We start from the raw sequence: 14,953 nt of genomic DNA, 5'->3' as shown, positions 1-14,953 counted from the left end.
ATATCATTGGCGCCTGGAGAACAGATAAGTGGGTCATTAAAGAAGAAACAACAGTCACAACATGCACATGCTTATGTAAGTTGAAGATGTGACGAGGACTATCACGGTTAGTTTTTTATACATATAGAAACATGACGGGAGAATTTCTATAATGATGTATAAAAAATGTTTGGAAATAAATTAACAATTCTTGATTTGAAACTAAACAACAGTCTAGGGCAGGTTCCTTCCGCAGTTTAATAAATAAGAAAGCATGAATACTTAATTATTATCCAACACAAAACAAGGTACGCAGAAACCAGCAGATCCAGACAGGCACCATTTCGCACACACAAGCATACAAGCAGAGCATAAAGTGGCGTCGATAATCAGCTCAACATTATCACTAACATAACCAAGTTAAGGTAAAAACGATTATCGAAATGAATCGAAGACGAAAAGAAAAAGAAAGTTACCTGCGCGATGTTAATGATCAGCTGGCGACGCTTGGGGTGAAATCCAGCCTATTTCTTGAGCCGATTAGCAATGGGTTTGCATATGGTTTTTAGAAAAAGAGTTCCTAGCTTCACTACAGGTAGGATCATTTCTCTCTGTTCTCTCCCTCTTTAATGGAATTGGTAAGATTGTCTGATCTTCGCCCCTTACTGTATCTTTTTTAACCAAAACCAAAAGATTTCCGAGGAGCAGGGAAGTAGTCGAAGGCCGACTCTCCGCAAGCTGTGAGAGAGGACATCGGGCTCGTCGGACAAGACGACGCCTGCTCTTCGTACGCCGGCGCAGTAAGTACAGTTTAAAAATTACAAAGCATTTTTTTCTTAATTGCAAAAATGGTACCTCTTTATTTATTTCTTTTAATTATAGTTCTTAAGTGTTTAATTCTTGTAATTAGCGAATTTACTTTTTCAAAAAAATATTAAATTTTTTAATTACAATAATTAATTATACAACTTTCACGGGAATTAATACTTATATGTTTTATTTAAAATTATATATAATTTAAACAATATAAATTATACAAAACAATATAAATTTATATTGTGTCTAAATAATATTAATTTTTAACTATAAAAAAAAATAAACGAGTCATCATAAGAACATTAGTTTCCAATAAGATGTATCTAAACAATATCGTAACAATCTAAGATAAGGTGTAAAATGAGATCATTCGAAGAATGAATTAATTCCGTACAATCCCTAATGGACTTGTTGAGTTGTGGATGTGCCAGATGTGAATGTTCCAATCAAAATTAAACAGTATCATGAGCTGAATCTCACAAGATTTGAAAGAAAATCGATCTCTATCATCTTGGATAAGAAGTTACTTAACATATAAAAAATCAACATCAACAATAAATTTTTGTGTTATCTTTACAACATGCAAACTTAAACCCCTCAAAAACCTCTAGAACTTCAACCATATCAGTTTAAAAATGTTTAAGTTGCACATAAACCCAATAATCCAATTACTATTACTATTTCTAATCAACCCACCTGTACTAGCGTGATCAGGATCACCACGAGCAGAGCAATTAATTTTTTACTTTGATCAACACAGAAAATTTTTTTTTGTATTGGATTCTGATTAACAACACGATCAATAACATAAGTTTTTAATAAATCACTCCAAATAAACATTTAACCTTTAAGTCAGATAGTACTTATTTACATCTATAAAGTTAAAAATTAAACATTTCATTCTTGATTAATACAAGAATAAATATATATTACGTTATATTAAAAAACATGACATATATAATATAATTGGTATCTTGGTTCCAAAATTATTTCAACAACTAGATGCTCTCAAATTTAATATGGGCCAAGTGAGCACTAATAGCACTTTTATAATTATATTTGTCAATATTTAATTTAAATTTTTCTTTTCACTCAATTGTGGAGTATCTTTAACTTTCATTAAGAGACAATTCATATAATATTGTTCAAGAAAAGACAAATCATGTGACATATCTAATTACATCATCGTCTCATGTGACATATCTAATTACATCACCATTGATGGTGGTGTAACTTTTATATTTTTTTTTATTGATCAAAATTGGTATTGCATATCGAGTCATTATTGTTACTTTAATTAAAATATAAATTAAAAATTGAAGAATATATGTTGCCATTTGGTTGCTCAAATTTTTTAACATTTGAACAAATGTATCATTAAAGTGTTGTTTAATTGTATAATTATGAATTAATCTTTTGAGATCCCTGAATGTTTAAAGATTATCAATAACTACTTATATATTGACTAAAAAATTAGAAAAAAAAAAATCAATATGGCAGGTTTAAATCTACATCTATATATAGGGGAAGTTAATCTATACAAACTTACAAAAGACAGACGAATGCAAAACATGAGTTCTATCGATGGGAAGAATATAGATAGAAATGAGCTACTAAAGGCTCAAGCCAATGTGTGGAATCACATCTTTAGTTTCATACACTCGGCTTGTCTTAAGTGCGCTGTTGAATTAGGTATACTAGATATCATTCACAACTATGCGAAACCCATTACAGATCAACAAATTATTTCCGCACTACCAATCAACCCCTCAAAAGCAGATGGTGTTCATCGCCTAATGCGCATATTAGTTAACTCTGGTTTCTTCAAGAAGGAAAAAATAAATCCAAATGAGCTAGAAGAAGGATATGTTCTTACCACTTCTTCCCAATTGCTCCTCAAAAACAATCCCTTCAGTAATATACCATTTTTGTTTGCGATGGTTGATCCTATCTTAATGAACCCATGGCCCCATCTCAGCACATGGTTCCAAAATGATGATCCAACTCCATTTTATACAGCACATGGGATCACATTATGGAACTATACTGCCCGTGAACCTAGATTTAATAATTTGTTTAATGAAGCTATGACATGTGATTCTCATTTAGTGACAACAATTATAATAAATAATTGTAAAGATGTTTTCACTGGGTTAAAGAAAGTGGTCGATGTTGGAGGTGGCACTGGCAAGTTTACTAGAGGTTTGGCCCAGCAATTCCCAAACTTAGAGTTCACCGTTTTCGATCTTCCACAAGTAGTTGATGGCTTGCAATCCACCAATAACTTGACATATCTCGGGGGAGATATGTTTGAAGCAATTCCTCCTGCCGATGGGATTATGTTTAAAGTAAGTGATAGCATGTTAATTATTTTTTTATTTAATATGGATAGTCCACTTAGATACATGTTTATTGCACTAACTACATATGTATACTGATGCATGTAGTGGGTATTACACAATTGGAATGACAAAGACTGTGAAAAGATACTTGAACGTTGTAAAGAGTCAATAATGAAAAGTGACAAAAGAAGTGGTAAGGTGATAATAATAGACATTGTCATGGAGAAGGAAAAGGAAGATATAGAGTTGATCGAAACACAACTCTTATTTGACATGGTAATAATGGCCAACCTCCCTGGAAAACAAAGAACTGAGGAAGAATGGGCTACACTCTTCTTTCATGCTGGATTCCATCACTATAAGATTATTCCTGCACTTGGTACAAGATCAATCATCGAACTCTATCTTTAATTTCTATTTACTTACAATATGTATTTATATTAAATAAACATATTGGTATAGCCAATTATTTTCTTAGATATATTGTTGTTATTTGTTTCGTATATGCTTGTTTAGATCGTGTAATATATATTTTCATTATTGGTTGAAAAGAAAGACAAGCATGAAAGCTAACGTGGTTATTTGTGCAACATTTGCATTTTTTATTTTGTTCAATATTTTACATCCAATAAGTTTAAGTAAGAAAGTATATATATATATATATATATATATATATAACTGTAAACTACGAAAAAAGATTATTGGAGTAATACTGTAATTCTAATACAAATAACCTTTACCTTTTCCCTTTTGGGTCAATTACTCTACTATGTTACTTTTAGAAACAAAGGGAGTGGGAGACAACATTTTGCAGCATATGCATATATATATGTATGTATATAGATATATATATATATATATATATATATTATAGAAGAGGTTATTCGAGTAATATTGTGGTTCTAATACAAAAAAATTAGTTATCTTTACCTTTTCCTTGTGTGGTCAATTATTCTACTCTTTTATCTTTTAAAAACAAAAGGAGTGGGAGACAACATTTTAAAGCATATATATATATATATGTATATATAGATTTCAAATAATTGAAAACAATCTAATGTTTAATTAATATAGTAACCACTCACAATACACAATATACAAGGAAATTGTTTATATACATATTTTTAATTAAACTAGCTTATGAGATAGTTTGAGATTGTTCAAATTAGATATGTATATTGTAATCCATTAACATTTTTTAAAGGTAAAACCCATCAAAAGAATAAATCATGAAAGTAGTCCACAAGAGAAGTAAATAAATTTTAAGTCTTTCTAAATTTTACCAATTATATAAATAAATTAGTGTATGATCTCCCATGTAGCTCAAAGCATTACATGTTTATATTAGTCTTTATCATAAAAAACTAAAACAAAGCAATAAGACAAATGGTAGTAGAGAAAATTAGGGTATATCTAGTAAAACTTTTATTTTAAAGTTAATGACTTAAATTTTAATCAACATGTACTTTTAAATGCTCCAAATTAAGCTATTACCTTTTTAGTTTCTTATATACGTACAAAATTAAGTCAACGTAAATTTTATATAATTTCTTACCAAAAAAAGTCTTAAATGTAAATATTTAGTTTTGTTAAGAGAGGAGGAGGAATTATATTATGAGTTAGTAGTCAACACGTGAGGTGTAACGCCCAACAATTTTAGAATTTTATTGTTATTATCATTAATTTTATTATTTATTTATTTATTTATTTAGTTTATTTTAATTTAAGTTAATAAAAATAAAAACAACAATAATTGTAAAATTGGGTAAAAATATTATTTGGATTTAATTGAAATTGATTTTGGGAAAAAGGGGTGAAAATTAGGATTCTGGAGGTATTTTTGAAAAGAAAATCAGAAACCGGGGGTCAAAACGCAATTTAGAAAAATTACGCTCCGTCAGCGCCACGCCAGCAGCCACGTCAGCGGCCCAGTCAGCAGCCTTGGCCAACCAGGACCTGTCGCGTGGCAAGACCACGTCGACTCGGGAACGGGCCACGTGGGCGATCCGCGTGCGCGCGATCGGACGGTCCAGATGCGTCCCCGCGAGCACGGACGACCCAGATCAAGCGTGCGCACGGACGGCCCAGATGCAAGCCCACGGACGGTCCAGATGCACGCGCACGGACGGCTCAGATTTAATCAAAATGGACGGCTGTGATCAAAAGGCAAAAGGTTATAAATAAAACTCCTACACCTGACCACAAAAACCCTAGCCGCCTACCCTCGCCGGAGAAGACGAACCAGACGCCGGAGGAGCCGGTCGCCGCCACCCGCCGCCACACCGGGGAGTTTTCCGACTGCCGATCGAGGTAAATTTTATACCCCCGGCTCGTTTTTCAATGATGAGTTCTCCTGTAGCCAAATCGGAGTCAAAATCCTGGCCAAACGGCCGAAAAACACGGTCGAAACCCAGCGGCGCCACCGCGTCCCTCCTCAGTTTTTGCCTCCGATGAGGCCTTTCCCGGCCTCCGTTTGATACAATTTATATATCACCGTGATCACCATTCTTTTCTCTACAGGTTGATTGGAGCTAAATCACCAAAACACGAACCTCACCGGAGAGCCGCCGCACCCGAGAGCACCGCCGCCGGTAAGCTTCGGTTTTTCGTAATTTTTTGGCCCCCCGAGGGCCCTAGGTTGTTTTATTGCAGAGACCGATGCAAGTGTGGCCGAATTCGGCCAGAAACGGCCAACCCGAGGTGAATCGCCGTCATCGGAGCACGGCGGAGCCGCCGTGCCGAAATTGCGATATTGGCTGAAAGGGGCCCTGGGTCTAATTTGGAATTTTTGGGACACGTGCAGGTACCAGTAGTGCGTTTCAATTCCTCGGAAAAAATTCAGGAAAAATTAGGGACAGCCTGTAGGCGCACTTTAGAGCCGTATTCGGACCCCGAAACAAGTAAGAATTCCTCACCCTATTTCCTATCACGGTATTAAAGTGCAATAAATGATGAAATGGTATTTCATGAATCAATAGCTGTGTGAAATTGTTTGAGGTTGCTAATGGAGCCCGAGTCTGGTGTATTTGTCGGTCAGTTGTTATTTGTTCTATTTTACAGTTTTAAATGCAGTATGATGTCTGATGTTTTTATTTCATAGTTTCGTGTGCATGTATCACTGTTTTATTGATTATAGACTGAATGACTGAGAACCCGATGTTGTGTGTTGTCTTGTTGGCGTGAACTACCGGTTTGCATGTTTGTGTGTAATTTGATGATGCTGACTGAGGAAAAAGGGGGATGAAAGGTTATGAAAATTGATAATTGTATAATGTGGTCAGCCTGACTAGATATCCTAGGAGATGGTGGACGGACCGGGTCCGTAGGGAACCCTACCGGGACTGTGGTCTCTCATACCGGACGGGGTATGAAGACCTTATGTGTTTTGGCGCCCATACCGGACAGGGTATGGGGACGGCCCGTTTCACCCTCATACCGGACGGGGTATTGAGGTTTATAGTTTTGGTGCCCATACCAGACGGGGTATGGGGACGGCCCTGGAATCTGATTACAAGTGTTAAGGGTTCACGAGTAGCTGGACCCCTATGGATCCCCATGGATACTAGTAGGCTGGTAAATGAAGAAAAATATGTTGTGTAATGATTGAATTGCAAAAGGTGTGATAAGTATTATGTTATACAGCTCATATGATTTCATGATGATGATAATGTTATTGCTTTCGTATATTATTTTATGAATTTCACCGAGGTAAGTGGATAGTAAAGGATTTTATTATTGATAAAAGAATTTGTTGTAAATTATGCTCCATTGGTCTTTTTGTGTTTTCTACCCACCTTTACCTCCGTGACGGTGAGATAGTGTGATCTCTTTACTGGGCTGGTGTAGCTCATTCCTTATTTAATCATTTCAGATCAGGAAGACATTATTCCCGAGCCCGTTCCGCAGGAAGACGGCGAAGGAGACGCCTAAAGACTCCGTAGTTATATTTATAGCTTTTACTTTCGAGTTTCTTTTTTAGTTAGTTTGTTCTTTTATACTTTGAGCACGTTTTTGGTTTTAGTGTAAGGGATGTTAATCGAAATTTTTATTTCGCTTCCGCATTTGACCTTTTTAATACACATATTTCATTTTAAATTTCCGGGGCCGTTACAGTTGGTATCAGAGCCGCATTTCCTCAGACCCATCCATTACACAATAGTGCCTTAGAGAAATACTCACCGATAGATCGTTACTCAACCATTCCTTGTGAATGCAGGTATACAGAAATGAGGAGAGGAAGGCCCCCACTAAACTGAGCGGCTCAAGATAATTCGCTTCGGGAGGATTTAGACAGACTATTTGAGATGGTGGAAGCTCTCGTAGTTGCCCAGCAAAGGCGAGAGGAGAGAAAGGAGTTACCCGGACCTCCTCCGCTATCGTAGGTTGAGCCCCTGCTACAGCAGGCTGATCCCGAGCCACCCCAGCAGGAGCCTGCTCCTCCACAGTACCACCCGGCACCACAGTCACGGTACGACCCGGTACCACAGCCATGGTACCACCAGGCACTGCCACAGCACATTCCAGTACCCCCACCACATCAGCAAGTGCCACCACAGGGCCCCCCAGTTCACCCTCAGCCGGCCCCAGTCCCTCTACCCTGGGATCCCGCTCCTTCCTTGATCGACCCCGGCTTCATAGAGAGGTACAGAAGACTGAACCCTTCTACTTTTGCAGGGGGATCCTCTTTTGAAGAGGCCCAATACTGGCTGGCAGAGACCGAGAGAGCTTTCGAGACCTTGGGAGTAGTTCCTGAGCAGAGGGCTGCCATTGCCTCCTACATGCTGGTAGGGGAAGCAGTACGCTGGTGGGAGCTCAATCGGACCACCCTGCCCACACCAGCTACTTGGGAGCAGTTCTTAGCGGCCTTCCACGCGGAGTATCTCCCTAAACACATCCAACACTTGAAGGAAATGGAGTTTGCTCAATTGGTCCAGGGAAACATGACAGTGTCGGAGTATGCCCGTAAGTTCCTGGAGCTGGGCCGATATGCCCCAGAGACATTGATGGATGAGGGCCGAAAGGCCAGGAAATTCCAGTGGGGTCTCCGCCCGGAGATCAGACAACACTTACTGGTAATGGAGCTCGAGACATATTCAGCAGTCCTAGCAAAGGCGCAGATCATAGAAAGGAGCTTCGACACCCATCCTCAGCTAGCGGGGAGTTCCCGACCCTCAGCCCCGCTCCGCAGGCCAGCACCTACTGCGCCTGTCCAATCCAGTAAGAGGCCCATACCCGCCATCCAGGCCCCTCCTCAGGCTACGGGGGCAGCACGTGGGAAGATCTGTCAGCACTGCGGCAGGGATCACGGGGACCGACCCTGCTACCGCCTCAGCAATACCTATCGCATATGCGGCAGTGCCCAGCACTATGCAAGGGAATGCCCGAGGAACCAGAATAAAAAATGAGGCTTGCGTGTTATAAATAAGGCTAGCTACAATAATATGATCATAATCACCACGAGCAAAACTATCAATTTTTCTAATTTGAGCAATGGTAACTTAGCATATTATTAGTTTAGGCACATCAATATAGCAAAATCATCTAGGTTCTAAAATATTTTCAAATTATGCATTAACTATAGAACTAAATAATTTTTTTTCTTTCTGAAATATTTTTTATATAAAAAACAAATAAACTCAAGATCAAAAAATTTTAAAACTTTTATTTTAAAGTTAATGACTTAAATTTTAACCAACATGTACTTTTAAATGCTCCAAATTAAGCTATTATCTTTTTAGTTTTTTATATACGTATAAAATTAATTCAACGTAAATTTTATATAATTTCTTATCAAAAAAAGCTTTAAATGTAAATATTTAATTTTGTTAAGAGAGGAGAAGGAATTATATTATGAGTTAGTAGTCAACACGTGAGAACTCATCTACTCTTATAAAAAATTTCATCACCCAATAACGTTGTTGATATTTTTTAACCACAGTCTTCAAGTCAGCACAAGTAGAAGTAGGGATCAATTTATAATTTAACAGTTCATCAAATAGTATTTTAAGCTTAGAGAAATAAGTACTCACTACTCACATTGTTCTAAGGATTTTAATGCTTAATTACTTCATTACAAACATTTTATTTGTCATAAGACTCTTACTTTCAAGAAGAAATTTGCTCTTGGTCTTGAGAGGAAGCATTGGATAAGGATGAGACTTACCTTTGCTCTTGGGTTTGGAACCTTGAGCTCAACTAATACAAAAAATATATATATATTTACACATCCACCATTTAAGCCACACTATCAATTTAGTCATGCAATATTCACTAATAGATATTTATATAATAAATATGTTTTTAATTAAAAAATAATATTTTATATAATAAATAATGATGATATATAATTATTTAGTGATAGTTTTGAATAACTATTTAATTTTAATATATAATATTTTTAAAATGGAAGAAAAAGCATCATCCTCTCACATTATATTCCAAATAGCAAAGACAAAAGCCAGAAAAGAAAATCAAGAACATATCTAGGGATTTAATTTTAACATGTCCTCTAGCCAATAAACACTGACAGCCATTTTTATAGTTGTCATATGCAATTTGAATATTTTCTTCCATGCCCAAAAGAATTCATATTATACACATATTATATATGTTACACATATATATTTATACAAAAAAAAAAAAAAAATTAATGCAAATTTTTTTAAAAAAAAAAACTACAAATATTTATTTTACATATGCTGGCTGTTATTAATTTAGCACCTAATTTTTTTTTAATAGAAAAATATCAATTTTACAATAAAAACCAAAATAAAAATCTAGGCAAATAAGCACTCAATGTTTCCAATGAGATGTGTCTAAATAATGTATAATTATTTAATTTTGATATATAAAAATGTAAGCAACTACATCACACAATTGTAGCTTATGTTTCACGTTAGATTCTAGTTAGCAATAAGACAAAAGCTAACAAAGAATTCTAAAGGACAATACAATCAATACCCTAACTTTTTAATAAATCACTTCAAATAAAAATTTAACAATTTCGTAAGGTAATACTTTTTCCCCTCTATAAAGGTAAAGATTTAATGTTCGGTTTTTAACTAATATAAAAAATAAATATTATTACATTGTATTAAAAAAATATGAATAAGATACTTTAATTGGTACCTTAGATTCCAAAATTACTTCATCCTCTAGAACTTAACATGTGCCAATAAGCACTGATAACATTTTTATAATTATATTTGTCAATATTTAATTTAAATTTTTTTCGTCTCTACTCAAATGCTGAATACTTTAACTTCAGTGAGAGATAATTCATTTAATATTGTTCAAACAAAGACATTACAAAAAAATGTTTAAGTATAAATCATTAATTAATCTTAGGAGATTCATGAATATTTACAAATTATTAACAACTGCTTAAAAATTCACTAGAAATTACAAAAAATCAATATGGTAAGTTTAGATATACCTCTATATATAGGGAAAGCTAATCTATATAAACTTGCAATAAACAAGAAAAAAAGTACAAAAGATGACTTTGTAACGGTCTCGAAAATTTGAATGGAATATATGTATTAAAAATCTCAAATGTGGAAGCGTAATAAAAATTTTGATTAACATCCCTTACACAATAACCAAAACGTACTTAAACATTAAGGAACAAACTAACTAAAAGAGATACTCGAAATAAAAACTATAAATATAACTATACAGTCTTTAGGCGTCCCCTTCGCCGTCTTCCTGCGGAACGGGCTCGGGAACAACGTTTTTCTGATATGAAATGGTTAAATAAGAGATGAGCTACACCAGCCCAATAAAGACATCACACTATCTCACTGCCACGGAAGTAAAGGTGGGTAAAAAACAAAAATGACCAATGGAGCATGATTTATAACGAACTCGTTTATTAACATAAAAACCTTTACTGTCCACTTACCTCGGTGAGATCCATGAAAACAACATATGAAAACAATAACCTTATAATATCATGAAATCATAGACACTTTATAACATAACATATATCATACCTTTACATTTCAATCATCAGAAAACAGATTTCCTCTTTTACCAGCATACTAGTATCCCTGGGGATCCATAGGGGGTCCCCTCTACACGTGAACCATTAACATTTACAACCTGATTCCAGGGCCGTCCCCATACCCTTTCCGGTATGGGCACCAAAACCAAAAACCTCCATACCCCGTCCAGTATGAGGGTGAAACGGGCCGTCCCTATACCCCGTCCGGTATGGGCGCCAAAACACATAAGGTCTCCATACCCCGTCCGGTATGAGAGACCACGTTCCCGGTAGGGTTCCCTACGGATCCGGTTCGTCCACCATCTTTCAGGATATCTAGTCAGGTTGTCCACATTTTTCACTTATCAATTCACATAACCTTTTTGCCTTTTTCCTTAATCTCAATCATCCAATCATATACAACATGTAAACCAGTAATTGACACCAAATAAGACAATACAATACCGGGTTCACCATAATACAAACCATAATAAAAGAAACCATAATTTATGCATACGAGACCATAACATAATTACATCAAACATCATGCTGCATTTAATACTAGAAATTAGATCAAACAATAACAGACCAACACTGTATCAGACTCGAGCTCCATTGACAACCTTAATCAATTATACATCTATAAAGTCACAAAGTACAATTTAATTATTTATTTAGCTTTAATACCGTGATAGAAAACAGGGTGAGGGGTCCTTACCTGTTTTGGGGTCTGAATTCGACTCTACAGTGTGCCTACAGGCTGTCCCTAATTTTCTTGAATTTTTTCCTAGAAAACTGAAACGCACTACAAGTACCTGCACGTGTCCCAAAAAATCCCAAATCAGACCTAGGGCCCCTTTCGGCCAATATCGGAATTTCGGTACGGTGGCTCCGCCGTGCTCTGGCGCAATCGGCGGCGATTCACCTCGGGTTGGCCGTTTTTGGCCGCTTTCGGCCAAATTCGGCCACACTTGCATCGGTCCCTGCGATAAAACAACCCTAGAACCCTCGGTGGGCCAAAAAATCACGAAAAATTGAAACTTACCGGCGGCGGTGCTCTCAGGTGCGGCGGCTCCTCCGGCGTGAGTCGCGTTTTGATGTTTGGCTCCGATGAACCTGTAGAGAAAAGAACAGTGATCACAGTGGTATAAAATTTGTATCGAAGGGAGGTCGGGAAGGGCCTCATCGGAGGCAAAAAGCATTACATGTTTTTCAAAGGTAAAACCATCAAAACAATAAATCATGAATGGAGTCCACAAGAAAAGTAAACAATCCTTAAGTTCTTTAAATTTTACTAATTCCATAAGTAAATAAGTGGATCATCTCCCATGTGGCCAAAAGCATTGCATGTTTATATTAGTCATCATCCTAGAAAACTAAAACAAAGCAAAAGGCAAAAAGTAGGAAAGAAAATTTATAATACGGTAAGAAAATGAAACGAAATTATATTATATTAGGGATCCTTGGTTGGCCCAAAAAAATCAGGAAACCAAAACCTACCAGTGGTGGGGTTTTCAGGTGCGGTAGCTCCGCGGGCTCTCCTTTATGGCTGGGATTCTTCTTTCGGTCAACCTGCAGAAAATAGAACGGTAAACACAATGATGGATAAATCGCACAAAATAGAAAACATGAAGGGGCTCATCGGAGGAGGTTGCATGTTTTGGGCCCCGGCCGCCCTGCCAGACTTTGCCCGTAGTTTTTGGTTCACCTATCGTTCGTTTTGCTTCGATATGGCCACAAGGGTGAAGGGTGCTCGGAATTGAATTCCAAGCAGGTAGGAGAATTTTTATCTTTTTTGGCGGTCGAAAATAATATTTATTTTATATATGCTGGCTGTTATTAATTTAGCACCTAATTTTTTTTATAGAAAAATATCAATTTTACAATAAAAACCAAAATAAAAATCTAGGGAAATAAGCACTCAATGTTTCCAATGAGATGTGTCTAAATAATGTATAATTATTTAATTTTGATATATAAAAATGTAAGCAACTACATCACACAATTGTAGCTTATGTTTCACGTTAGATTCTAGTTAGCAATAAGACAAAAGCTAACAGAGAATTCTAAAGGACAATACAATCAATACCCTAACTTTTTAATATAAAAAATAAATATTATTACATTGTATTAAAAAATATGAATAAGATACTTTAATTGGTACCTTAGATTCCAAAATTACTTCATCCTCTAGAACTTAACATGTGCCAATAAGCATTGATAACATTTTTATAATTATATTTGTCAATATTTAATTTAAATTTTTTTCGTCTCTACTCAAATGCTGAATACTTTAACTTCAGTAAGAGATAATTCATTTAATATTGTTCAAACAAAGACATTACAAAAAATTGTTTAAGTATAAATCATTAATTAATCTTAGGAGATTCATGAATAAACATTAAGGAACAAACTAACTAAAAGAGATACTCGAAATAAAAACTATAAATATAACTATACAGTCTTTAGGCGTCCCCTTCGCCGTCTTCCTGCGGAACGGGCTCGGGAACAACGTCTTTCTGATATGAAATGGTTAAATAAGAGATGAGCTACACCAGCCCAATAAAGACATCACACTATCTCACCGCCACGGAAGTAAAGGTGGGTAGAAAACAAAAATGACCAATGGAGCATGATTTATAACGAACTCGTTTATTAACATAAAAACCTTTACTGTCCACTTACCTCGGTGAGATCCATGAAAACAACATATGAAAACAATAACCTTATAATATCATGAAATCATAGACACTTTATAACATAACATATATCATACCTTTACATTTCAATCATCAGAAAACAGATTTTCTCTTTTACCAGCCTATTAGTATCCCTGGGGATCCATAGGGGGTCCCCTCTACACGTGAACCATTAACATTTATAATCTGATTCCAGGGCCGTCCCCATACCCCGTCCGGTATGGGCGCCAAAACTATAAAACCCATTACCCCGTCCGGTATGAGGGTGAAACGGGTCATCCCCATACCCCGTCCGGTATGGGCTCCAAAACACATAAGGTCTCATACCCCGTCCGGTATGAGAGACCACAATCCCGGTAGGGTTCCCTACGGACCCGGTCCGTCCACCATCTCCCAGGATATCTAGTCAGGCTGACCACATTATACAACTACCAATTTACATAATCTTTCATTCTCTTTTTCCTCAGTCAGCATCATCAATTCACAAACAAACGAGCAAAATAGTAATTTATGCCAAACAGGCAACATACAGCATCAGTATCTCAGTCATTCAATCCATAATCAATAAAATAGTAAAATATGCACACGAAACTATAAAATGAAAACATCAAACCTCATACTGCATTTGAAACTGTAAAATAGGCCAATTAACAGTTAACCGACAAACACACTAGACTCGGGCTCCATTAGCGACCTTAGGTAATTTTACACATTCGTTGATTCAAGAAATACCGTTTTATCATTATTGAACTTTAATACCGTGATAGGAAATAGGGTGAGGGGTCCTTACTCGTTTCGGGGTCCGAACACGGCTTCACAGTGCGCCTACAGGCTGTCCCTAATTTTCCCTGAATTTTTCCCGGGGAACTGAAACGCACTACTGGTACCTGCACGTGTTCCAAAAAATCCCAAATTAGGCCCAGGGCCTCTTTTTGGCCAATATCGCAATTCCAGCACGGCAGCTCCGCCGTGCTCCGGCGACGGCAAGCGGCGGCGATTCGCCTCAGCTTGGCCGTTTTCGGTCGTTTCTGGCCGAATTCGGCCACACTTGCATCGGTCCTTGCGATAAAACAACCCTAGGGCCCTCGGGGGGCCAAAAAATTACGAAAAACCGAAGCTTACCAGCGGCGGTG

At 36.6% G+C, this 14,953-nt stretch overlaps 1 protein-coding gene and 2 long non-coding RNA genes across 4 annotated transcripts; 1 reads left to right on the top strand and 2 right to left on the bottom strand.

The window, feature by feature from the left end:
• Nucleotides 1-132: 132 nt before the first annotated feature.
• On the bottom strand, nucleotides 133-1,269 carry LOC110811683 (uncharacterized). The gene is made up of 2 exons (XR_002539184.2): nucleotides 456-1,269; nucleotides 133-385 (listed from the first exon to the last, which is right to left on the bottom strand). It is a non-coding gene; the product is annotated as an uncharacterized LOC110811683 (long non-coding RNA).
• Nucleotides 1,270-2,328: 1,059 nt separating this feature from the next.
• On the top strand, nucleotides 2,329-3,727 carry LOC110811691 (trans-resveratrol di-O-methyltransferase-like). Its single transcript, XM_022038255.2, has 2 exons — nucleotides 2,329-3,143; nucleotides 3,243-3,727. The coding sequence occupies exons 1-2, from the start codon at nucleotides 2,358-2,360 to the stop codon at nucleotides 3,546-3,548; spliced, it is 1,092 nt and encodes a 363-aa protein (XP_021893947.1). The 5' UTR covers nucleotides 2,329-2,357; the 3' UTR covers nucleotides 3,549-3,727.
• A 6,947-nt stretch (nucleotides 3,728-10,674) lies between these two features.
• On the bottom strand, nucleotides 10,675-13,049 carry LOC148268590 (uncharacterized). Of its 2 annotated transcripts, none has more exons than XR_015818073.1 (4): nucleotides 12,622-13,047; nucleotides 12,167-12,237; nucleotides 11,840-11,936; nucleotides 10,675-10,874 (listed from the first exon to the last, which is right to left on the bottom strand). It is a non-coding gene; the product is annotated as an uncharacterized LOC148268590 (long non-coding RNA). The 2 variants fall into 2 exon arrangements; XR_015818074.1 differs by lacking the exon at nucleotides 10,675-10,874 and adding an exon at nucleotides 11,108-11,457 and having other exon boundaries at nucleotides 12,622-13,049.
• Nucleotides 13,050-14,953: the final 1,904 nt, after the last annotated feature.

This window comes from Carica papaya, chromosome 3, assembly GCF_054855325.1.
Source record: "Carica papaya isolate Zhongbai chromosome 3, ASM5485532v1, whole genome shotgun sequence".
NCBI lineage: Eukaryota > Viridiplantae > Streptophyta > Magnoliopsida > Brassicales > Caricaceae > Carica > Carica papaya.
This window is presented reverse-complemented; position numbering and strand designations above follow the sequence as displayed.